This window comes from Excalfactoria chinensis, chromosome 1, assembly GCF_039878825.1.
Source record: "Excalfactoria chinensis isolate bCotChi1 chromosome 1, bCotChi1.hap2, whole genome shotgun sequence".
NCBI classification, from domain to species: domain Eukaryota; kingdom Metazoa; phylum Chordata; class Aves; order Galliformes; family Phasianidae; genus Excalfactoria; species Excalfactoria chinensis.
The window spans coordinates 176075692-176101958 of record NC_092825.1 but is presented as its reverse complement, the minus strand read 5'-3'; the positions used below and the strand labels follow the sequence as shown (position 1 = coordinate 176101958).

Sequence of the window (26267 nt, the reverse complement as noted above, 5' to 3'; positions counted from 1 at the left end):
AAATCTACCTTCTTTGAACCTGAAGCCATTGCTCATCTTTCTATCACTACAGATCCTGTAAAAGAGTCTGTCTGCTTTTTTCCTGTAGCTCCACTTTAGGTATTGGAAGGCCACTATCAGGTTATCTCAGAGACTTCTCCAGGCTGAACAACTTTAGCTCCTTCAGTCTCTCCTCATAGGAGAGGTGTTCCATGTCCTGGATCATTTTATTTTCGGTTAGAAGGGACCTCATGAAATCGATGAGTCCAATCCCCCTGATAAAGCAGGTTCCCTATAATAGGCAGTGCATGTAGGTTTCCAGACAGGTCTTGAATACCTCCATAGAAAGAGACTCCACAGCCTCTCTGGGCAACATGTTCCAGTGTTCTGTAAAGAAGCTCTTCTGCGTGCTTGTATGGAATGTCCTCTGTTCAAGTTTCAGGCAATTGCTCCTTGTCAAATCACTATGCACCAGCAAGAAGAAACTGGCCTCTTCCATTTGCCTCCCACCTCCCTAAAGATATTTATATTTATAAATATTTATCAAATTCCCTCTCAATCTTCATTTCCCCTGACTGAAAAGACCCACATTACTCAGTCTTTCCTCACATTAGAGATGCTCCAGGACCTTTATCACTTTTGTGATTTTCCACTGGACTCTTTCTAGATCTCTCTCTTTTAAAATGGGGAGTCCACAACTGGACACAGTACTCTAAATGTGGCTTCGTCAGAGCAGAGTACAGGACTATCACCTGCCTCAACCTGCTGGTTATGGTCTTTCTAATATACCCCAGGACATATTGGCCTTGTTGGTCGCAAGGGCACACTGCTGGTTCATGGTCAACCTGTTGTCCACCGGGGCTAGCAGGTCCTTCTTGGCATATTTCATATCCAGCAGGTCATCCCCTAACCAGTACTGGTGCACATGGATATTCCTCCCCGAGTGCAAGACTCTACACTTCCTGTTGTTAAACCTCATTAGGTTCCTTCCTGCCCAATATTCCAGTTTGTCCAGATGTTGACTGGTAGCACAGGCTTTTGCTGTGTCAGCCCCTCCTCCCAGCTTTGTATCATCAGCAAAGTTGTTGAGAGTGCACTCTGCCCCTTCACTGAACAAGAATGGACTCAGTGCTGATTCACGAGGAACACTGCTAGTTACAGACCTCCAACTCCCATTGCTAAAATGCGTCCTACTACATCTTTTTTGTGTTTCCTGTTGGATTCATCTTTGTGACTAGAAGTCTTTGCTGTACGTTGCTTTATTCATTTAGCAACTGCAAGTTGTTGCAATTTGAGAAAGGACTGTGTGCACAACATACATCTTAAAAATTCAGCTAGATTGTAAAGTCTTATAAGACTAGAAAAGTTAGACTTACTTGCAATTCTGATAGGAATTGTAGTCTAACAGATGTAGTCACAAGACAGACAAATCATCTGCCTACAATAACTGTAAAAAGTGACTAAATGATCATATTATATGAGATGGACAACATAGGTAAATTGTAATAAGTAGAGCAGATAAACTGGAGGCTTTAGGCTTTACTAATCTACAGAGATCACAGACATGTCACCCAGATTACAGAGTAGAATCTAGATGAAAATAATCTAGTGTTTTATAAAGTGTCCTTTTAGAAAACTCAAACCCTCTGAATAAAAGCAATGTGGATTCCTCATTTAGGAGGGGAAAATTTAATTATCGAGGGGAAGATTTATCTCTTAAGAAAATTGTTTAAAGAGAATATTCACACTGATTACTCCGATGACATATAATAAATGCAGCAGGGGAAGTAGTCAAGTCAGTGTGGACAGTGAAGCAACATGACACTGGGGAAAACACGTGAATTATTTTGGTTACAAGGTGATAAACAGGATAGAATTTAGAATAGTAAGCCCCCTACAGCAACTGAAATCATTACTAACCTTTTACTTTATGTCTGTTTTTTGAATGGTATGACAGAATGTTTGAGCTTGAAAGAGAAGACAAAAAAGAACCTCATCAGTTTTTTGGCTTTGAAAATATTGTCAGTGAAGGCGATTAAGAGATTTATTCTAATTATAACTTTTACATGTAAAACAAATCCTTTTATTTGTACTTCTTAATTCCCTTATGGATAATTTAACAATTTGAATGACTAGATTTGGCTGGATGATTTCAAGGGAGAATCTTGAACAGTTTTGAAAAATGCTGGAGCTTCTAAATTTAACATTCTGGGATTTCATTACTGGTCTGACTGGCCAAGATGAATGCTTTTAGTTTTCAGCCTTACATACTGTATAGGTTGGTGTCTAAAAATAGCCGAATGGTTATCATTTAATGGGTTAAATACGATATTTTATTTTTTACCTTCATTGTATCTACATTCTTTCTCTTTTGTTGTTGATGTGAAATTATATTTATGGGACTCTATATCAAGAGAAAAAGAAAACAAATATTTTCTGAACAATAATATGCAGGTTGCTCTGAAGATAATGCCTTCTATTTATTTCCATGGAAACTACATCATATACAAGAATGAGAATAACATTATTTGATACAGAAAATTCTTAGTAAATTCCACATTTGACAGTATTTTGTCAGACTGCCCCTCTGCTGCCATCTGTCACATGTCAACAAAATTTAACAGAACACTGGTATGAAGATTCAGTCTCTCTTGACACCCCACCAACATCTACCTATGAGAGCACTGACCAACATGATAAAATAGGAGGTATTAGTTTTGGAATATCCCTCATACAAGCATATACCTATCCAGACAAGTTTTACTTTTTAAGTTTAAGGATGACTGAAATAATAGTTCTTTGCATTATCCCATAATCCAGAAAAAAATATATATTCTTTTTAGTTCTTTTCAAGCCTTCTTCCTTTACTGGTATCAGTCCATAAGACCTCAGTTCAAAAAACAACTTTTGCATCTGAAAAACTTAATGATTTTAAAGTTTCACCAAATATTTTTTTCCAAGAATCTTTCTCAGTTCTTTTCTAATTTTCAATTGTTTTTGTATTTTTGCTTAGGAATTAAATGGTAATTTAATTAGATATCTAATTTAACTTTCAGGACAGAGGATTTTCTGAGTACGATGTCACACCAATATAACAATGAACCTGAGTATGGTGGTTTTGGGTTTGTGACAAGATAGCCTTTCATAAGGAAGGACAGACATATCGAGACATATACAGCAGCAATGCTAAACATGGCTCAATGGGAATATTATGATCCGCAGTCATATCTTGAGAACTGGCAGGAGAGAAACTTTGAAAGATCCAAATGTTAATTAGATAGTTCTGTGGCAATGACTTTCAATGCTTGCAGGGGGTCCACTAGCTGAAGTCAAGCTTGTCAACATCAAAAGAATACTGTAAAATGGTGTTGTCAACATTAAAACGATATTGTAAAATAATGATGTTACTATTATGGATCTAGTCAATGAAATTTACACTGTGAGTCATGTTACCTTTATCCACTGTGAAGCCTACCCACTTTTGCTTGAAACCTTTTCTTCTCTAAAAGATCCTTTACCTCTTTGAAAGCTTTAATCTCTTACTCTGTTGGATCTCGTGAGCCATTTAGACAGCTGCCCCTATCTGTGTACATCTTGACAGAATGCTGTTAGTCCCTCACAGAATCACAGAATCACAGAATTATAGGGGTTGGAAGGGACCTCTAGAGATCATCGAGTCCAACCCCCCTGCCAAAGCAGGCTCCCTACACCACGTCGCACAGGTAGGCGTCCAGGCGGGTCTTGAATATCTCCAGAGAAGGAGACTCCACCACCTCCCTGGGCAGCCTGTTCCAGTGCTCCGTCACCCTCACTGTAAAGAAGTTCTTGCGCACATTCGTGCGGAACTTCCTATGCTGGAGTTTCAGCCTGTTGCCCCTAGTCCCTCATGTCAAGCAAATATAATAGAAACAGCATAATAAGGGTTAAAGGATTTATAAACATTAATTATCGGTCCTCAGGAAAGGCATGAGTTCACTTAGCTGCCTCTCATGGGATACATAAGATGAATGTAAAACAATGATCATCCCCCAGTTCTGATGAAATCAAAGCCTCTGGAAACTGCTTGAAATGTACCTTTGTAAGCTTCTACAGTTGTCTCCCCTACTGAGCTGGAAATAAGCAATTTAGAAGACTTAGAAACACAAGTGCTCATGGCAAGCCTGTGACTCATTGACTGTTCAGCGGCCTCACTAAAAAACCTGTTTTCTCTTTTTTTCTTTCTTCTTTTCAACTACTATGTTATGTAATTCATTTCATAGACTCCTCTTGCTTTGCTGAAAGATAATCAGGTGTTTGAAGTTTGATTTTTGCCACCTCTACGTTGTTATACAAGACAATTTGTAAGAAAATTCTCAGTTCTCTGCACTGGATGTGGCATTCCAATTGTCTGTCACCAGTGCTGAGAAAAGAAAAATCACCTCCCTTAACCTGCTGGCAGTGTTTTTCCAAGTGCCACTCAGGATTCTGTTGGTCATCTTTGCTCTATGGCCCACTGTTGGATTATGGTCAGCTTGCTATCACCTTCCAACATCCGTAGGCCCTTCTTTTTCATTCAGTTGGATCCCAGTGTGTACTGATGCACGGTTCATTGATGCTTTGCATATTTTTCTTAGTAAAGAAAGGTTTTCCCTCTTAAATTTCCACTGGCATGCTGAATTTACTGGGAAGAAATATAACAACTTTCATCCCTCCCTGCACCACAATGGGTATCTAAGTGGGTATCTGTTGTTTTGTTTGTTTGTTTGTTTTTTCTTTTATTTTTTTATTTTTTCTTTTCATTGTCTCCATATTAACATATCAATAACTTTCATCATTTTTTTTGTTCTGTTTTGTTTTTTAATGCCATGTGCCTTTGTGAAAATAATACACTTGACCCCAAGACACATCTTCACCTTTCCTCTTTGCAATATTTTCTCTTTCAGCAAAATTACATAGGTCACTCTGAAAGTGATGCTTCATATTTATTTCCATGGAAACTAGAACAGATACAACAACACTATTCGATTGAGCAAATTCTCAGCTACAAAACGCTAGTTTTCAACACAGTCACCACCACGAGCAATTTACACCAGCAATGAACAAGAGCCTGCATGATGTGCTTGTAAAAATCTGCACTAGTGGACGTGTCCACTGTTGCTGTCACCACTGCTGAAACATATCACCCAGTATCTCTCTGCTAACTGGAAACTGCAAAGAAAATAATGCACTGCTATCTCTAGGAACTCCAGTGTGTTCCTCATGAATCTTGTATTAGGCTACATATCTTCTCAGTTTTCCTTTCTGGTAAGCATTCATCCTCACTCCTGCACCAATTTCCATAGGAGTCTTCTCTTGCTTCAAATGCATTCCACTTCCAGGAATGATCCATGGTATGTGGGGAAAATTAGTTTCATACCCTGTGTCATTTCCCAAAATGCCGAGAATAGTGTGAGAAACAGTATCAAGTACCTGAAATGTTTATTAAGTATGTATGAATTCATATGTAAAGATAAAGTATTATAAAAAAAAATCTGAATCTTCTAAGTATTTCCATTAAATAAACTGAGGCTTCATATTCTCCCTCAGAATTAATTATAAAGCCAGAGAACTCACTCCTTGATTGTGAGATAAAGGTCACTCCTTAATGTAAGTTAATTTTTTGCCATGTTTTTAAATGTCTAAGTAATTGCTTCTCCTATTTATATTCTCTAGGTAAATTTATGGCTTACTGTATTTCAGCTGGTGAAGGTGGAGATTAATCATTATTTAAATTTAAATGATATAACAGCAACTTCTGTTACTTGGTAACACAAATGTATGATTATAGTCTGTTTCCATAATCTTTTTTGAGCAAATTGCATAGTTCATTAGAATCAGAGTCACCTGCACCCTACATATGCTGTGAGCCAGTGCAAATTACCTTCACAAATTGCCTTGAGGGCATGTTTGCCCTAAGCTATGTCTTCTGGGGCTGATGCAACTGGAAGAGGTCTATTACCCTCGTGAACTGCTGAGTCACAACACATTACAGCTGGATTCAGGGCGCATCTGTATCTTGCAGTCTAAGGTGCTACATCTGTTGTTGCTAGAGGTCCAGACAGGACTGTCTCAGACATTCAGCCTTACAATTAAAAGAGAACAAGACTTCTGGGCTGAGAGGAAACTCGCCAGATAATAAGGAGACAGTGAAACAGTAGAAGTCTGCATGATGGATTTGAGAAGTGTGAATATACATTTACCCATTGAGATGAAGTGATCAAAATAAAAAGGGTCAAGAAATTTGGAAGGGTCTCTGGAGGAATATGAGCCAGGGGTTTGTGAAAAGATGAGACAAATAAGATGAATTACAGATTAAACAAGACATTGGGCCAGACTACTTTTTTTCTGTAAGAACACTTGCCTTTGCTGGAGCATGTAGCACTGATCATGGATGGCATCCCTACAGCATTTCATGCTGAGTCATACAGCTCTTCTTTCTTTCCCTTTCCTGCTGATGAGAATTACAGCACTTTCTGTGTGAGCCTAAAGTGTGTCCTGAAAAAAGTGTGTCACATGCTCCAAGAATACTGCATAGCTGATATCTGCATTCTGCCTTGCAGAAAGTTGTGTGAAGAGAGGAAGACAGCACCTCCAGTGAGGCGTGAAGGAAGCAGATTGTACCATTACACTCAAGAGTTGGATCTCACCTTCTGAAAGAAGATTTAAGGAGAAAGAGAACTACCATTTTGAGCCTTCATGGTTTACATATGTTCTACACATTTTTATAACTTTATGTTCTTTCCTGTGTGCATGTGTCACCCACAGACTGCCTTAGCTGGCAGCAGCACTTGGATGCAGAACCAATACTGAATGCGGAAGCATTATAGAGTACGTACACAAAACCAATATCGTTATTCAGTTTCTGCTACTGTACTTGTTTCTGATGCTGTTGTTCTCTGTATGCTAGTGAAAAATTATAAAAATACATTTCTAAAAGTCCCATGATTAGGGTAAAGGATAATTCCACTGTAAGATCCTCCTCCCGCCTTCTTTTTCTATTTTATGTTATACTTTGAGCTTCCCCATGTACTTGGGACCACGCAGACTTAATTTTAGTATATGACTTACATAATGTTCAAGAAATAGAAATTTTTGAACTTCTCTCTGATCATGAAGCAAACACTGCTTCTACCAAACCATACTATGTCAAGTTAAGTAATACTACAGAAATCAGTGTGCCCTTTGAGGACAGAAAAGGGGCAGGTAAAGGGAAGTGGTCAAAACAGTAGAAATTAGTTTAATTATTGACATCACCTGCTATTCTGTAGTAGCAGCAGCTAAAGGCCAAGTAGAGTGTGACACAACTTGTAAAGTCAATCTCTTAGATTCCTTCTGTAGCTGATGGAGATACAGAATATGTCTATCTTAAAGAGGGGTAAACTCTAGAAATGTCTATTCTATTCACAATAAAGTAAAACTTACTAATCAACTTGGGTCAGATACCAAGCCTTTAGCAGGCTAAAATAGAGCCATAGAATCATAGGAACACCAAACAAAAGACACCCAAGATCATCCTGTCCAACCGTCTACCTACCACCAATATTTTACACTAAATCATGTCACTCTACAACATCTGAACATTTCAGTAAAGCAAAATAAGTATAGTTCCAAGCATTCTCAGTGCCCTTACAGGATCAACAGTCTGGAAGATTTTAAATCTGAACACTTGTGAACTTGCTTCAAGTCTTGAGGTTGGTTTTCTACTCAGATTTCTACAGAATTCATGTGACAAAAGATCTCTGAGAACTGTTAATTTCAGCAGCACCTCATTAACACTCTTATGCTTGCACCTTACATCTCCGTTTGTTTTTAAGTTAAAATGTTTCTCTTGGAATAGGAATTACCACTCGCAACCAATTAAGATTTTTGGATGCATTAATTATTTATATCCTTGAAATTATAGTGAAAAAAATGACTGATAGAAATTGAAGTGGGGTCATCTTATTTTCAGATGTGCTTTGATGGTGAATTTTTTAAAATCTTTAACTGGTTAGATGGTCATAACTCATAGTGAAAATGAACTGAGTTTGTCAGATTCTTGACAAGCAGAAGGCACTTAAAGCCATCATTTTAATTTTAGTAACAATTCTGAGGCTATTGTAGTAACAGAGGAACAAAAAACCTTTTTTTATTTTTATTTTTTTATTTTTTTATTGTGAATTCCCAACATATTTCCTTAATTAAACTGAAATTGTTGGAATAGCTCAGGGGAATTAAGGGAAGCTTTTATTTTCCACTAAGGCAACCTAGTAGAAGCTCATGATAATGTGATGATCTGGTCTATTTTTGCAGTAGTTATTTTGTTTCTTAACATCTTCTCTACTGTGCCTTCTCTGCTTCATTTTTCCTTAGAATCACCTTATTATTACTTGCATTCTTCTCACTGTACGAATTCTTATCTGTCTTCCAATTCAATATACAGTACCTTCCTTCATCTTTAGATGCTGTCTTTTTCTAGCTTTTCTCCATTAAGTCTGTTTTTCTTCATAGCACATTTTATCCTTAAATATCAGACATTACTACCTATCATTATTCAGAGAATGAATAGCATCAATTTAATCTGCCTGTATGCTGGAATGTAACATCTGATCCCCCCATTACATTTACCACTGATTTCTCTTCATGACTTTTGAGAAGAGAAAGAAAATTGATCTGCTATTTCAATAAATTTTTACACATCCTGTTAGCTTTTTTTCTGCTTAGCTGAATTCACATTTTCAGGTTTGCACATCATCCAGATAAAGTAATAGAAATATTCTCTTCCTTCTGGCTACTCTGAACAAGGTTTTACAAGTGATTTTAACTCTATTGATTGCCATAATTATTTCTAGCATGAGACCTGACCAGACCTGACATTTCTTTCAAATTGAAGACAGCCAAAACTGGTTGACTGGACATTTTCAAGGGGACAAAGAAAGGAGAATGAGGCCTTTAAGTTCGTTTATAGTTCAAGAAAATGTCACATACGTAACAAATCTTTATGTTATTTTATTCATTATTGATTACAAACACCAACATGTCTTTTGAGAAATACATAGGCATGAAGGACAGCTCCTTTACATGTAGAAATTGGACACTGAATAGTCATTTAGCATGAAGAAAGTGTTGGGCATCACTATAGACCTTCCATGTGAGTTGGAAAAAATGGTTTGGGTAACTGTCACGTAGATGAATGTAAACTTCTCTCTTTGCATTTGAAGTTAAGTACAGCCCAGATACAGACCATTAGGGCAACACTGAACCTGAATGAATATAACCTTAGATTCCATCTTAAGTTAACTGGAGTTGGGTAGTTTAACTGTATGGTATGTATGACCAACGGCTTTATTTAAAATAACACAGTTGGTAATTTGGCAATAGAATTTCCAGATACTAAGGAATTAAAGTTCAGTAATGCATTTGGATTAATGCATGAAAATACATTTTCTCTTTATTAAAGGTGTTTGCAAATTTGAAGGTTATTCAGAACATTCAGTTTTGGAGACTACTGTTAGGTGATTAAGCTAATTGACTGTTTTCCTTATACAGACAATGGAGGAAATGATTTATAGCCAGAGCCATATATCTCCATTCCAAATGTTAAATAAACAGCAGGAGCTTGTTCTATCATCTATACTTTCTGGTTCATACTCATCTTGAAAGTTCACTCAGGGATCACTTTTTTTGTTGTTTTTTTCCTTCTCCCTGAAGAGGACCAGATCATAGAAGCATGGAATTACAGAATCATAGAATGGTTTGGGTTGGAAGAGTCCTTTAAGATCACCTAGTTCCAACTCCCTGTTGTCGGCTGGAACACCTCTCACTGTAGCATAGAATCATAGAATCACCAAGGTTGGAAAAGACCTAAAAGGTGATCCAGTCCAACCATTATCATGTTTCTCACAGCCCCATCCAGCTCAGCCTGAAATGCTTCCAGGGAGGGGGCATTCACAATCTCTCTGGGCAAGCTGTTCCAGTGTCCCACTACTTTCAAAGTAAAAAATTTCTTCATAATATCTAGTCTACATCTACCCTCTTCCAGTTTAAAGCCATTTCCCCTTGTCCTGTTGCTACCTGCCTTTGTAAAAAGTCTCTCCTCAGCTTTGCTGTAGGCCCCCCTAAGGTACTGGAAGGCTGATATAAGGTCTCCTTGGAACCTTCTCTTTGTGGGGGAAATTGTAACTGTGAGCAGGTCACCAAAGAGCTTATCAGACTCTTTGATAGACCTTATCACTGTGAAACCCTGTTTGTGTCTAAGGGTAGACAGGAGTTTCTTTTAATATGCATTGTTAATCCTGTTACTTTTAAGAAACCTTTCATCCTTTATCACTGTTGTCTGGGAGAGGCTAGGACCAGTTAACTGATTAGAAGAACTGTTAGAGGAACAGGAACTTGTAAGTGAATGATATAAGGTGTATGCTGAACACAATTAAGATAACTATTTTGATGCTACAAGAAACTAAGAGAGCTCTCTAACTCGACTGAGCTCCGACACTCTTCTCTAGGCTGAAGAGCCCCAGTTCTCAGCCTGCCCTCATAAGGGAAGGGCTACAGACCTCTGATCATTTTCATGGCCCTCCTCTAGACCCTCTTCATCAACTCACTGTCCTTGTGTTGGAATTGAAATGAAAATCTCGGTTTTATCTTGACTAAAAACATACACATATTCATTTCAGTGCTGATGAACTTGTGCGTCAAGCACAGAGGATGAGATGGCACTATCCTACCTGAAGCCCAATTCCGAAGTCTCTCTCCTGTCCCAACATATCCAATATGGCCTTCAAAATGAAAAGGTAATACCTTGAATGTGAGAAAATGCTTGTTTGATTCAAGGAATGGGATAGCAGGGCACATAAAAATCCTACGTACTTAGCATCCAGCAACTTTTCCTTCTCAATTAACTTCTCAGTACATCTGCTAAATAAACAGCCCAAGTGTTCAGAACAAACATGCTTCATTTTCTTCACAATGATACATCATGCTTGAATGAAGCAGCCTGGTATTTTTAACCCAGTGACTCTTATTTATTGGGTTTTTGAGCCTACTTGAAGCTTCTGTTTTGTTAGCTCCTTGGCGTGTCAGCAATTCAGCTGCAATAACAAAATGCACAATTTTAAAGGGCTTGTTTTTAAATTAGTGTCATCATGAGATATTCATTCATAAATTGCTTATTTATCATCTGACATAGATTTCTATGAAAATTCTCAATTACTTTGCTTATTGTTTGCACAGGACAGTAGAGTCATCAGGAAGATGATGCACATAATTGAGGGAAAAGTGTCAAAAGTGAGAAAAAAAGATATATGACACGTATATGCCTCAAGTACCCAAGAATAAAACAGTTATGAAGATTATAAAATGAAAAAAAAAAGATTTGATTATTCTAATAAAACTGTTCCCTGAAATTCACAGTCCGGGGCCTTTCTGAATGTGGAATTTCTCTTCTTTCATCAGATGTTTAAAATGTCACCACTTCCCAACCAGAAGACAAATTCAGTATATACACCACAGTTTCTGAAACATCCGCATTTGTTCTGCAGTGTGAAAAGCTTAATTTTACATTTTCTGATTTCATTCAAGTTATATTGGAGAGATATTTCAACCAAAAGTTTCTGCCTGCAAATGTAACCATGGAGCTCTACTTCTTAAATAGCATTCAACGTTTTGCAAAGAGATCAGAACAGAAGCAGTTCTTATAGTCACATTTTACTTTCATCATATCAGGTTTTGTGTGTGCTAATTTTTTTCTTTCTAAAAGGTCTTAATCTGTTACTGAAAGTAACTTTCCCTGGTCAGTACATAGAAATCACTAAAGATAGTTAAAGAACTCCATAAATGGAGATTCAGACATTTACTTTGAACTTCAACTCAGAAGTACTGCCTCAATTCCTGACAGTATCTTACTAAATCCCATGGGTCTTTTAACAATGATTTTAATGAGTGAAATGGAAGACTCACACACACACAGAGTAAGTGAATTTCCTATGAAAGAGTTAGAGTAATATTTAGATAAATGCATTATTTTTTTTCATAGAAACATCAATCTTTGCATAATAAATGTTAGCTTATTGATTTTCGTGCCCTTCTGTGGTCTTCTTGAAATAGCATGTCAATCTTTTAGGTTTACAAACCACAGGTTGAAAACTGTTCATAATGGTTACTCTACAATCCCACAGCTCGGACTAAAGGTGTGGAATCAACATCAACAGACAACGATTTAATAACTCACTTGCACTAATGAATTTATTATATTGTAATATACAATGATTTCATTCTTTCTTTTCCCACTTCAGCTTACATTTGTTCCAGATCCTCAGACTCATCAAACTGCACAGCTTAAACTGAGTGATAAGTCTGTTCACTATGGAAAAAGAGATTAAAGAAATATCCAGCTTTTTTATTACCTCTATGAAATGTTTGAGACAGGTGGTTCAGGTTAAATTTTCACTCTATAAATAGAGGGATTGGCATCCATTCTTCATACCTTTTCCCTTACTGAGAATATGCAGTAATCCCTGGGTTAATATTTCTGAGCAGAATGCTGGCTGGAGACGAAACAACAGAAACCCACAGCCCAGCTGTTCAGGAAAATCTGGCATCAAACAATATGAATAGTTAGTATGTTCAAAAATAGTAACTTAGATTTTATTGAACACTCACAGGGCTATCAAAGTTCACCACTTTTTTGTAATACTGAAATTGAAATGTGAATTAATGTATGACAGATTCCTCCTACGTAGTCAGTAATAATCTGCCACAGGATTTTAATGCACAGCACATGGTTTATCTCTCAGGCATGTCATGTAACAAAAGACAAGCTGAATGTTGTAAAATCTGTGACTATGACATAAACAGGAAATTATCATTTCAGAAAACTAGTTTTAAATAGCAAGGCAAATAGGGGGGAGGGGGATGTGTTGCTGTTAGTTTGCAAAACATTTAGTTCCAGATGAAAATCATTCAAGGATCCAGAGAAATTTTTATATTCAGTGCTAACCAAAGTACATAACTTGCTTTAAATGCAGAAGAAAAGATTTTATTAAGATACTTATTTCAATTCAATTGATTTATTCAAAACCATATCCATTAGGATACAAAATTCAATTTAGAAAACCATTTACTGTATCTTAGTTAAATACTAAGGAATGTTGGGCAATCTTCTCTGAGATCCAAAAAGAAGATAGCCAATGAAGAAATTCTGAAATAGCAGACAAATTGTTCTGTGTGATTTCCACAGTGGCTCTGAGTTTTGCAGTTATTTATGTGATGAGTAGCTGACAAGGGTCTCTCATTTAATTGACTGATTCATCATTTCTTCCTGAATGCTCAAATTTTCCATGCTTTCTAAGCATGTGAAAGAGCATTCACCTGCAAAAGGCTAAGACAGATTCAATGGAAACAGAGTGCAGTATCAATTATTAATATAACTTTCAGACTTAGGATTCCCAGACACAAACTGAGAGTCTGGGGTGATACAAGCACAGGCCACGTAAACTCCTCAGACATAAACTCAGACACTAAAGAAAATAATCATAAAAAGCTACTAAAAGGTAGGAGAATCCAAATAAATACTATGGTGAGGAAGCATGATAGTTGATGCTCTTGTGTCTCCGGCTATGGAGATATTCAAGACCTGTCTGGATGACTTCATGTTCAACCTATTTTACATACCAGCTTTAGCAGGGGGGTTGGATTTGATGATGTCAGGAGAACTTCATAAGTTTCAACATATCCAAGTGGGCCAACATAATGAAATAGGAAGAATTATTTTTGCACCATCCATTATGTTAAAAATGTAAATAATAATAATACATTAAAAAAAAAAATCATAGGTAAAAATTATAATGACTTTTAAGTAGATGATGACAACTTCAGCATCATCTTAGTTGTCTTTTATTTCTATTTTTCCCAAAATAAAAATTTCAGTATTTTCATTATTATCTATTTACATACATTTAAAATAATTAGCTACTGATAAAACCAGATGAACTTCCTGCAGTTAGTCTTTTTGCTACTGGACATTCATACAGGACTTTCTAGATGTTTGTATAAATATCTGTGTCACACCAAGTCACTAAGTAACAAATTATAGTATCTTTCTTCCGGGTAACCCCTTCTCAAATATGTATTATCTCTATGGCTAACATCAAGCCTTGCATTTTGTGGTAGACATCTTTCTCTAGATACTGATCTGAGAATATATTAAAATGTAATTTTCATCATGAAAGAAATGGTCAGTTAAAATCAGGTTCTGGGTGGTAACATACACTTTTATTACTCAGACAGCTTCCTAGTGAAGCACACATTTGGCTGTGAAAAGCAAATCACTTTAGTCAAAACCTGAACCCTTTGAACCCACGAGACTTTAGAAAGTTCTTAGAATGAAAAAGAAAAAAATAATAAAAAAAATAATAAATAATAATTTTGGTTTAGAGTACAAGAAATACAAGGAATGGTTTTCCTTTTGGTGGCCACTGGTAGGAAATTATTAAAAATCAGCTCAAGGAATCATGTTTAAAAAGTGCCAGCATCCAAGATTGACCTTGATTTGTGTATATCAAAGACAAAGAATGTTTAATAGCACACTGGTTAAAATGCATGAGATCACAGTTTTACCATCATGCATTTTCTAAGAGAAAGATAATCTTCTTGTAGCAATTCAACTAGTCTCCATGTCCTTCATTGATACAAGTCAACATGAATAGAAGTTGAACTATTTGATCCCATAGTAAATACAGATTTTATTATACTTGACTTCTTAATTAAAATACTGTTATTGTTTGTAATTAAAATAAAAGGATCAACATAGTATGGGTTGAGTCTTTTTTCTCGAAAAGCAGTATCTTCTTGCCAAGTTTTACAGTATCTTTTCAAGGCTGCAGTGAACTGAATTCTACCAGAATGATGCTTAGGGAATTTTCGTATTTCATCCATGTTATCAGTAGCCTTCAGCCTTAACCTCTGGAGGCACAACGGCTCCACTAAAAACTATCAGTTCCACCCTGGTGAGGAGGAAATGCATTGCTTTGTGTGCCACTTCGTCATTTTATGTAATGGAGTGATAGAAAAGTGAATTACACCACCAGTTCACAAATCAGACGCTTTCATTACTTCTAGTAAAATTCTTCCATAATCACTCAGTAGTATTATCAAGATGAGTTCCCCTGCATAAATCTCTGCCACATGGGTAGTATTTTTGTATACAGGTCTTTGGAGTACTTTAAGTACTCCTAAATTGTTTCACATGTAGACTTACAGAAATCCTCTCTCTGCCTTTGTGACTCTTGCTTTACCCTTGTAACTGAAATATGTAATATATACAATGATAACTGTAAAGATGGAACAACTGTAAAGATGAATACCCTTCTGGTGACATCCTTTCCTTTATCTGCCACAGACTCTTCTTTTTATCTACACAATTTCTGAGAGATACAGAAATTAAGACTTTAATAGAAATAATGGCAGATTTGCTGGGAGAAGCGAATGTTTCTGGACCACATGATTTGGACAGATAATGAGGGGATAACATGTAGCTACCAAACACTGAGTTTTCCCCTCTCACAAACACCTTTGGGTACCAGATCATGGTCTTTAGGTATACAACAAGCAGCTGCTCCTGGGTGCAGATTCTGGGATGATGCAGATAAATTGGGGGGAAAATAAAGAAAGGAAAAAGGAAAACAAACAAAAAAACAAAGCAAAAAGCATCACCGATACCCACAACAACAACAAACAGAAGCCATATCTACAGAATATAAAAAAGAGAGATTATAAAGTAATTAAATTTTAAACCCTAATCAGTGCCTCTCAACAAAAACATTTTTTGTTGTTTGAACGAACATGTACCAAGCATTTAACGGAGATCATTTTAGGCTCACTTAACCTCATTATTAAAAAATCTATAGCTCTTCTACAGATCAGAAAATCTGAATGACAGTAATAGCTTTCATCTTGTTCAGAATATCTTTAAATCTTTCTAGGAATATATCCTGGAACAGAGTTTCAGCTGTGGATTTAATGTTTTAAATGGTTAGTTTTATCACGTAACCTATGCCAAATGGTGGAATAAAGACTCTGGAATTTAAGCTCTGAATTTACTTTCATCCCTTGATTTCCTATTTTTGAGAAGAAAGCTTCTAATCTTTTCTCAAGCTTTGTTTCCATTGTTCCAAGATTATTTTTAGTTTCTTTTCTTAGAACTGAAAGAGGATCTTTCATCCTCAAAATGGGCTCACTTCAGAAAACTCAGGGAGCATTTCCTATCATTCTTAGAAGATATATTTGAAACGAAATATTCTCAGTGAGCCACTCTCAGATTTTCACCTTAAAGAATATTAATGTTTGTAGATAGAGCAGGACTTTAAGATCAAACTTAAAACCAGAAGCATGCAGTTGTGAACAGAAGTGCACCCATGAATGGGTACAATTTCCCAACAATGCCAATGAATAGATTTAACACAAGACTGCATATAAAGGTCTACCGTCAATGCAAAACTGCCTTTGAGATCATCTCACCATCTTTTTTTGACTCAGGAAGTCACCTCATTAATTTATCCTTTTGCCCATGAGAATAGAACCCTTCAAAATGCTTCAGAGTTCTTTGTCTTCTCTTTACCTCTGTTTTTCCCCCATATCTGATTTCTACTGCAAGAGTAGAAGTCTCATCCCATACTGTGAAATGTATTTCCCTTTCATAAGGAAACTTTTCAAAGCAGATTAAGAATAAGCATAAGTCTTTGTATATATGAATAGTAGTCTTAGAAAGGCAGGGAAATAACTGATTCTTTTGTTCACATAGATAGGATAAGAAGTAATTGGCTTTAAAAAAAAAAAAAAAAAGTTTAAAAATTTATTTACTTCTTCTCAGAAAGTGTTGTGAGGTGTTAGAACAGATTGCCTAGGGAAGTGGTAGAGTCATAATCCCTGGAGTGACATGATCTAGAACGGTCACAAGCATGGGTTGATGGTCTGATGGTCAGACTAGATGATCTTTGTGGTCTTTTCAACCTTAATGTTTCCATGCTTCCACGATTCCATGAAAACAATATGTCAGAGATTGATAAAAATTTAAGGAGTACTTAACCACAGGAAACAGTTGCCTGAGGAGTCTATGGGATTTTTGTCTCTGAAAGACTGTCATTAGATCCATCCAAAAATGAAGGAATCATGAATTAGGTAGAATGATCCTGCTTTGTGGAATGGCATTCTGAGATTCCAGCCAGTGCCATTTTCTATGGCACAACTCTGTACAAGCGTTTTGGCTGTAAATACTACCTTTTCTAGATTGTTAATGTTAGTTTTAGATCAGATTCTTCCAGTAGTAAATAATTTAACTGGACAGATGCTTGCAATGCAGTAAGTAATTAGGTATGTCATGAGAAGAAGGACATATCCATTACCAATGCGAACCAGTAATTTTTGTTTCCTATTGAGCAAGACTGCCTACTGAGCCACACTGAAGTAGTGTCTCTTTATGGCACATACAAATGACTAAAAGAAATTGGGTCACTGGAGTGTGAACGGCAATATAGGAGTGTAGTAAAATAGAGACTATATCCTCAGATGCTCACTGTTTCAAGCAGCCATAAAAACAAAGTCACAGAGGAAATCCAAAGACATAGAAATGTGATGACATATGGAACTAGATGATCTTTGAAGTCCTTTTCAACCCAGGCCATTCTGTGGTTCTATGATTCTATGACTAAAATTTATATCTGAACTTCTGTTTTACTCACAGCACTCCATTGCATGCACAAGGACTTTCATTACATTTAGGAGATTTTTGACCTGCAGATTTGATGAAGATGTACGTATTCACTGGATTCCACTTCACTCCATCCTGGCTTGTTGTCATTTTTTGCCAGTCACTTGCGATTCGCCACTTACATAAAGAATACATTGGTTTGGTGGACCTTTGATCTGATCTCATACAGCTATATTTATTTTCTGATGTTAGATTTTCAGATATATAGGAACTGCATTTTCTCTCTGAGACATATGTATCTCTTACTGACATAAGTAGATGTACTCACTTGCCCATGGATTCATTAGAAAATACTCTAGTTACTGCCTGACAACAACACATACATATTGAACACATATGCAAACAAATCATCTCGGGGAATATACAGCATTCCTGTAAGGGCAAAATGAAGACCTTTCTCCAAATATTCTTGGAGTTTGCCCCTCTCCAAATTAAAGCTTGCTTACATCTGTATTTGTAACTGTGAAACTGGAATATAAGATGTAGTATTTATTGGAACTAGTCAGATACAATAATAAAAACAAATGTGAATTTAGAACAATGAGAAGAAAATAAGGAAAAGAAGGAAGACTAACTTGTTTTCAGTGCAAATATTTGCATCCTGTCTACAGTCCTCAAGCACTAACTTACAGAGTTCTTACTTTAGCCTTCTGTTGTTCATATTAGAGAAAGAAAAGGATTCTCTAAATATTTTCAAACAGCAACTATACTGCTTCAATTTACTGCAGGACATAGCTGGAGACTGCTATTGCTCAATCTGGAGGCCAGTGAGATACAAGGATGCCAGGTAAAGGGAGTCCACAGAGCTTCTTTTCCAAAACAAGTCATTTGCTAGTCTTCAATAGCTCTGGCTTTGGATATAGAAGATAAAACAGCTTTTCAATTCCTCAGTCTTTTATTGCTGCTCTAGAAAACAAACTTTTATTGCTAATTACAGGGCATTTAATTAATAGCTATCATATGATTCTTTCTTGGGCTACAATGTGATGCCTGAAGAAGCGAATTCAGATAAATGAGTGGGCAGCATGCACTTGCATCAGAGACAACAGCATTCAGGTGAGACTATTGCAGGCTCCTCAAAAAGCCTTGCATGATTGTAGTCCCCTCAAAAGGGGGTGCATGATTGTACATGGAAAACATTTTCTCACCTGCTTGTTTTATCCTCATGGAAGAGATCTGCACACTTATACTACATTTAGCTTCTACATTTTTGTCAAAGACACGGTTCAAGATATTCTAGATGAAAGAATTCTGTCAGATTTATTTTTCCCTGAAGCACTGGAAATAGCCAAAAATGAATTTAGAGCATAAAGTCTGCAAAATTTCATTTCCACATTTATTTTACAATGTCTTCTCAATTTCTCAAGTTTAGATTTGTACAAATACAAAAAAAAGTCATGTTAACTACAGCGTTCATTCACACCACCATTCTAGTCTAAATCTATCCTTTCTCATTTTAAAGCCATTTCCCCTTGTCCTGTTGCTATCTACCTTATATAACATCCTATCTACAACAAGAAGTTTTCTTGCAAGTTGACAGCTTTCGTTTTTCTTTTGTTTTCTCTTCTTTTTTTTTTTTTTTTTTCTCTCCTCTTTTGAAAAACCTAGAGATCATCCAGTAGTGGAAGGGAAATGGTTTTGTGAGAATGAACATTTTTGTGGAACAAAAGTAATCATTCTAGAACACCTCATACTTTGCACTTCAGTCTTGCAGCTCTACAGGCGCATAAAACATTCTGCTCTCCTACGGCTGGTTTCAATTAAAACAAACATCTTCAGTAAGCAAAACTGGATGTTTTATTTCTGGCTGATATCTGGTTGTAATACCAAATCTGAACAGTCGATGTGGAAATGAGAAGTGAGGTTCCTGGATCCTTGGAATTTCCCAAGGGCAGAGTCTTATGTAGAGAGAATGCTGAAGCAAGCTGCCTGATGCAGCCAGAGAAACGCAGTAGTTGGGTCTGGGTAAATGCTTGGTTTATGTTTGTCTCTCAGCAATTACAGGTTTAACCTACATATGAGTATCTACTTCTCAACCATTACTTTGGATTGGCTGTAAATAGATGATAGAATAGAAAAAAAACATCCCTACACCTCAATTTTTCTTTCTTTACAAACCTCTACATTTCTTTCTTCGTAAACACTTATCACTACATATTTTTCACAAAAAAAAATCAAAACAAAAAACAACAACAACAAAAAAAACAAAACAACAAACAAACCACCCCAGAAAACAATGAAAAGCACATATATCTTTGCCAGGGGCACAGATGTATATAAGTTGTTCAAGTAGAATTTAAAGTATTTGTTTTAACTTCAAACAATGTACAGTTTAAGTTTCTGAGAGAAATTTAATTTTCAGTATGCTGAATGAAAGTCATATGCTGAATAACAGCTTTCTGAAAATTAAGCATGAAAGCTCCCATTGCATCTAGAAACAGACATTTTTCACTAAGGGCTAAGGGCTTTTGAAAACAATGCTTACATGATGCTCCTAAGTTTGTGTGATGTTCCATTAAAATGATGACTTTTGTGTTTATGGTAAAAAAAAGACAGCAAATGCCAGGTGACACCAGTTCCAGAAAAAGATGGAGATGATCCTTTTCAAGGATGTGGTCCTTGGTTCTTCTCAACCCAGGCCATTCTATGATTCTATGATTCTATGATTCTATGATTCTATGATTCTATGATTTTATGAGCTGACATTTGGTCATCATTAAGGTACTAGCTATTAGGCTTTTCCACCTATGTTAGTCTTCAACACAGTCATTGTAGAAGCCTTTTTGTTTGGTTGGCTTTTTAATTATATGATTCCTCAGAGCTACCTTAAATGTCCACATTACAAATAATGGAATTAAGAGGGTCCTATTTTTCTTCATTAGCCACAGATGTGATTAGTCAACATAAATATATCTAAACTATAGACATAAAAACATACTTAGGTGAATCTCACCCTGAGAACAGTTGTTTCTTTGGATGTCAGGCCAAAAAGGGAAGAAAAGGGAACAAGATAATCCATGGAAGAGAGAGACTTCAGGGAAAGTGCATTTGAAAGGGAAAGCAGCCACAGTGCCATAAGACAGAGAAATAAGTAAGCAGTGCATCTCAATTTGGCAAAAAAATCAATAGTCCAAAGCTTGTGCCAAGGAGAAAATATATAGGTAGTAGGCTTAGCACTCCAGCTTTCAAGCCTGTTGAGAAAAGCTGCACTCCTTACATGCTGCCCTGAGGAACTCATCAGGATATCTCATTTCACAGATACTGTTTTATTCCTGTTCCTGTTCTGTTCATACTTGGAACAGCATCAGACCATCCTCATAATAACGCACCTGAAGAGCAGCAGGCAACTTTAGCTAGCACCTGGTGTGCTTCAAAATACCATTTTTCTTATCTCATTTGGGGTCCAATTATTGATTCAGAATATGTGGTAATTCTGTGGTAAGGTCCCAGTAGGTAGACATTAATATATTATACTTCTCTGCCTATTATATGGGCTTTTCCTACTGGGTGAACACATCTGAGCATTTTCCTTTCTCCCCATAAACATCAGAGAAAGAACTACTGGTACCAATGAATCCCATGTAAGAAGTTTCACCTATTTGTTGCCTTTAGCTCAGCAGAGACAGATCAGTACATTGACTGAAGAAAAGGAAAAAAAAAGTGATGGATATTAACCTCTTCTTTTTGGAGACACCCATTTCAGATCTATCCAGAAACCACATTAGCAGTTTTTAACAATATTTGAATGAGTTTTAGGTTCAGTTTGTACACATACATCATACACTTTAAACTGCTGTAATTGAAAGGAATGATACAAACCAAATCATTCTGCATCTGCTTTCCCTCTCATAATGATCATATTAGAACTGGCCAGATTTATGTTTGCATGGCATATCATGACAATAAAACTTTTCTTTCTACAATATGTACCACTACAACACAGCTGACGTTACTTTCTGCTTTTAGACTGTGCGTATCTAGAAGAGATCATGAGTGCAGGCTTTACATATGCATCACTAGACTGTCTTTTATTTTGCCCTTCTCTGATGAAATGGTTTATAAATGTGTAGCATTACTCACCTGCCCAGCAGCAAAAATTCTCCAGCAAGTCCCAGGCGCCTCATAGCCATTAAGAGCCCTCTCACAGTCATGCCTTCACAGAAACAGGCAACCACTCTTGCCTTGGGCAGGTGGCTCCGGAGCTTCCGCAGTAACTTGTCAAAGCTCTGCTCACCAGCATTGCTATAGATCTTGTAGGAATGTGCAATGCAGATTCCTTCCTTGGCCGCCATATCTTTGAAAGCTTCCATCCCGCTTTCACCGTAGTTTCCTACATGCAAACGGAAATGTTCATGAATATTTTAAAATTTGCAGTAGCTTTTATTTCTTTGGGAACAGCAAATATTTTAAAGAGTCCATAATGTATCTGCACAGAGATCAGTGTATCCATCTTAAAAAAAAATAATAATAAACACACACAAAAAAAACCATAAATAATCTTAAAAAAAATTAACACTACAATTTATTCATCTATTTTTCAAGCCAAGATCAACAAATTTTCCTAAGAAACTTGAATTTTATTCACAATCTTCTCTGTTGAATAAAAGCTGATAGTTATCACAATACCTCCGAGTATCTGTTCAAAATGTCTACAGCAAAGTATACATAAATTAGGCATTGTCTTTGTTCACAAGTATGAACACAACTTTGTTCATACTGAAATCTGAACAGCAACAACATTTGAATTACACTGAAAGTAAAGGTTTTCCTGCCATGAAATAATTTCTTTCGGTGACTCAGGACAGTGAATGACAAAACAGGGCAAATAAACATTTACAGAGACTGCAAAATCACAGATGAATCAAACGTACATCTGTATTTTTTTAATTAAATGTCAAGAAACTCAACAGGAACTTGTTATTTCCTTTCAAGCTATTCTTCTGTGGGACAAGCTGGTAACAAATACTTGTAGATAGATATGCCTATTCATTATTCTATCTCACCATAGAAAATTTCTTCATTACCAGGCCTGTAGGAAAACCACAGAGCTTAAACAGGAGGTGTACTGATCCCACTTACTATCAGACTGACCAGGACTGTCTTTCTGGTTTCGTGCACTCCTCCATCTGGCTTCCTAAATCTGTTTCTTGTCTTGCTTAGAAAGAATTAGAGACAGGAACTCTTGTCTTCTCTGAAGTATTGTCTTAACTTCTGAGTACTGTTCCACACAAACACAGTCAATATGTTAATGAGACTGAATGAGCATGTTAGAGTAATGCCTTTGCAATGAACTGCTGATCTTTTGCTTCTGTTTGTGTGCAGGTGAAAGACTCTGTGAGGAAAAATATTTTTCTAGCATAGATAATAGTACATAAGACAATAGTGAAAATACATGCAAAGTACTGAGAATCATACAATGGGATTTGAAATGTCACTGTCTTCATCTGGTTTTGTGACTTTGGACATTGGAACCACCAAACACTGAGCCTGCCCATATAAGAAATTGCTTCTGTTGGTAGATGGTTGGACTGGATTATCTTAGAGGATTTTTCTGATCTTGGTGATTCTATGATTCAATTATTCTACTGCTTTTAGAATTTAGAGTCTGTATTAGGTCCCAGACTGTATATGAACATGAAAGAATCTTTATCTCCACTTTGAAGATGATCTGAATAACCAAAAGAGTCAAAGCATGGAAGAAAGGAAATCGTGTAAAAAATTTCATGTCACATCAGAAATGAATTACTGAGATCTTGAGGCTGGCAACTCAAATGCTGGTCTCCCCAAGTGATAAGCACTAATTTTTATTTTCCTCCAAGCTATGACTGGGTCTGATGGAAAATCCATTCATTACTTTGCAAATTGTGCATGGATTTTTAAGCTCTTATAGCTTTGCTTCTTGGGAGTAGTAAATCAGATGCTCAGGGCTTTCTCATGTGCCATGCTCATAGGGCAAACATTTCCTGTGGTGTATCAGCATCAAGTGATTCCCATGAGATGCTGAAGGAGTTCAGCTGGAGTTCAAAAATGTGGTGTCTCATGAAAGACTTATTACAGACTCAAAAGTCAGTCTAGAGGAAAAATAGGGGTCAGTCACAAAGAACTTCCACCAGGCCCTGAGGCCCCCTAAAGTACAACTTGACAGTTTGACAAGAAATAGACTTTCGAGACAAACAAACAAAACCAATTCATAATGTATTTCAAAGAAATATAAATTTTGAAAACTTCATTTTCTATGAAGAAATTGTCAGTGAAAAAATCCTTAATTACAGAGCTTTATCTCTACACTGTTCCAAACACTGAACTCTTTGAAAGTCTTATAAACATCCAAAACTATTACCCCAAAGCTTGCTTTATAACCTAAGAACAGGAATAATTGCAGTATTGGAAGAGTAGTAGGTCTTGCGATGAGCATAGAATCAATTGAGCAGGAAGGAACAGTTAAAGGCCATCTAGTCCAATCTCCCTGCAATGAACTGGGATACCTACAGTTCAGTCAGAGCCCTATCCCATCTGAGCTTGAATTTCTCCATGGATGGGACATCCACCACTTAATTAATTTTTTTCATGTCTTTTCCATTACATAAATGCTATAATCTCATCATTTATCAGGACAGGGAGGTTTTCTGAAACCATACAAAAAGCAGTGCCTCACCAAAAATGAGAGGAAACAAGCTAAACTACAAAGGCCAGTTAAAAAAGTGACTTTCTTAACATTTGGGACAAGTGCATCCCAGCACTCTGTATCTGCGAGTGGGTTCTCCAACTGGGAAAACTGTAGCTGCCTGAACTCTAGGGAGATTTGACGGAAACAGCCATATTTCTTCTTCAAGATATTCATACAAATACACCAGTGGAGATCTTGTCATGATCATTACTGATTAAACACTACTTCTTTAATTATTCATAGTGAATTCCCCTGTTTTGCTAGAGGTTTGATGAGTTATGTATGTTTAATTTGAGTAACGCTTTGGGGATAATGAACACTTCTTGGTGGATAAAGGAATAAATTTCTATTAAATTCCTTTGCATTGCACATTGTGGTTAATTTCCTTCAGTGGATGTGTACGTGTACAAAGATGCACATATAGCACAGGGAGTAGAAAACTAGGGAACGTATATTATATCATTTCCTTGAGGATGAGGTGAGGTTCACAGTGGGAGAGTATCTCCATGTTTTCTGTGTGGAACTGGGTTTCCCATAGATATTTGATTCTTGGAATGTAATCTTTTTTTTTTTTTTTTTTTTTTTTTTTTTTGTTCCTTAATAGATAATTGCCCACACTGGCACAGGAAGAACAAGTTTCCACCAGTGGAGTAGTTCCCTGTCTTCAGCAAGTTCTAGGAGTCAAGGAGAAAGATTTCTGGGCTTGCACACATGCCTGGCCAATACATGGATTCATGCTGAGAAGAGCAATTTTTTAGTTTCATTTCTAAGTGAAAATTAATTCAGGAGCCCTACAGTGAAGCCAGTGCAACATCTTCTGGGAGTTCCCTGTGTCAGAAGTTGCCTACAACCAGGCAATCTAGCCATGAAGCTATTCTGTTTCTACTTACAAACAATGAAAATTCCTAAGAAAAAAAATTGAACAGGAGGGAAGGATTGACTGACTGCTATTTGTCTAATTTCAATTCAGCAGAAAAAGTTTCCACAAACAACAAAAGCTAGAACTGATGTATGGTCAGTTCATATTCCTCCACCACCAAATTCAACCCCTATTTCAGTGTTAGGAAAGTGGAGCCCCTATGTTGTGATTGTTCTGCTGGGGGTGGTAACACAGTTTTTTACTGGTGTCCGTCTAATCTTGAAAGTTTGTGGCATAATCAGAGCTGCTAGATATTGGTGACTTTTTGGAAATATGTTCTGTACTCATGGCAACAATAGGCAGCTGAGCTCTTATATGAGCCTGAATCCTTCATGTTGCCTACCTGAATATCTGGTCTCTTAGTCCTAGTTCAAAAACTGCTCTCACATGTTTCTGCATGTTTTAAATAAACAAACAAAAAAATAAATAAAATAAAAAACATTGATTACATCATCATCAGCAATGCTTATCCCCACTTCCGAGTTGTAAATTCATTCTGAACTCAGGCACATCTCCCAGTCTATAGTCTAACTATAGCAATCTGTTAGTTCCACTTCCAATGATTCAGTACTAGAAAGAAGCTATTAAGAAGCTTAACAAGGACAGATTGTGCTTTTTTCCAGATGAGGGTTAATACAGTACAGTATATAATAATACTCCAATCCGATAGAACAGGGTCGGGAAAACTGCTGGTTGCTCGTACTACTCCTCCTGCCCAGCATTTGAGCCAACTGAACCATGGGAACATAAACTGTTCAGATCTTAACTGCATTACGCAGCAAAAATGCAAGGTTTTTAACCTAAAATAATATTTAAAAGTACACTGTATTCTTTATGGAATACAGGATGTCTTTTTTTTTTCCTTGTTCACTTATCTATAATAGTTTGCTGTATGTGCATATTGTTATCAGATGATTTTTGGGCTTATAAGAGACTTTCAT

General features: G+C 36.6%; 1 protein-coding gene across 8 annotated transcripts in view; it reads right to left on the bottom strand.

Moving 5' to 3' along the window:
* The window catches only part of GRM5 (glutamate metabotropic receptor 5), a 225956-nt gene that overhangs the window by 97699 nt on the left and 101990 nt on the right, over positions 1–26267 (bottom strand). For all 8 annotated transcript variants that reach the window (XM_072326845.1, XM_072326841.1, XM_072326846.1 and 5 more), the window contains one exon: positions 21821–22070. In XM_072326845.1, the coding sequence (XP_072182946.1) occupies positions 21821–22070 (250 nt within the window). The remainder of the gene's footprint in view (positions 1–21820; positions 22071–26267) is intronic.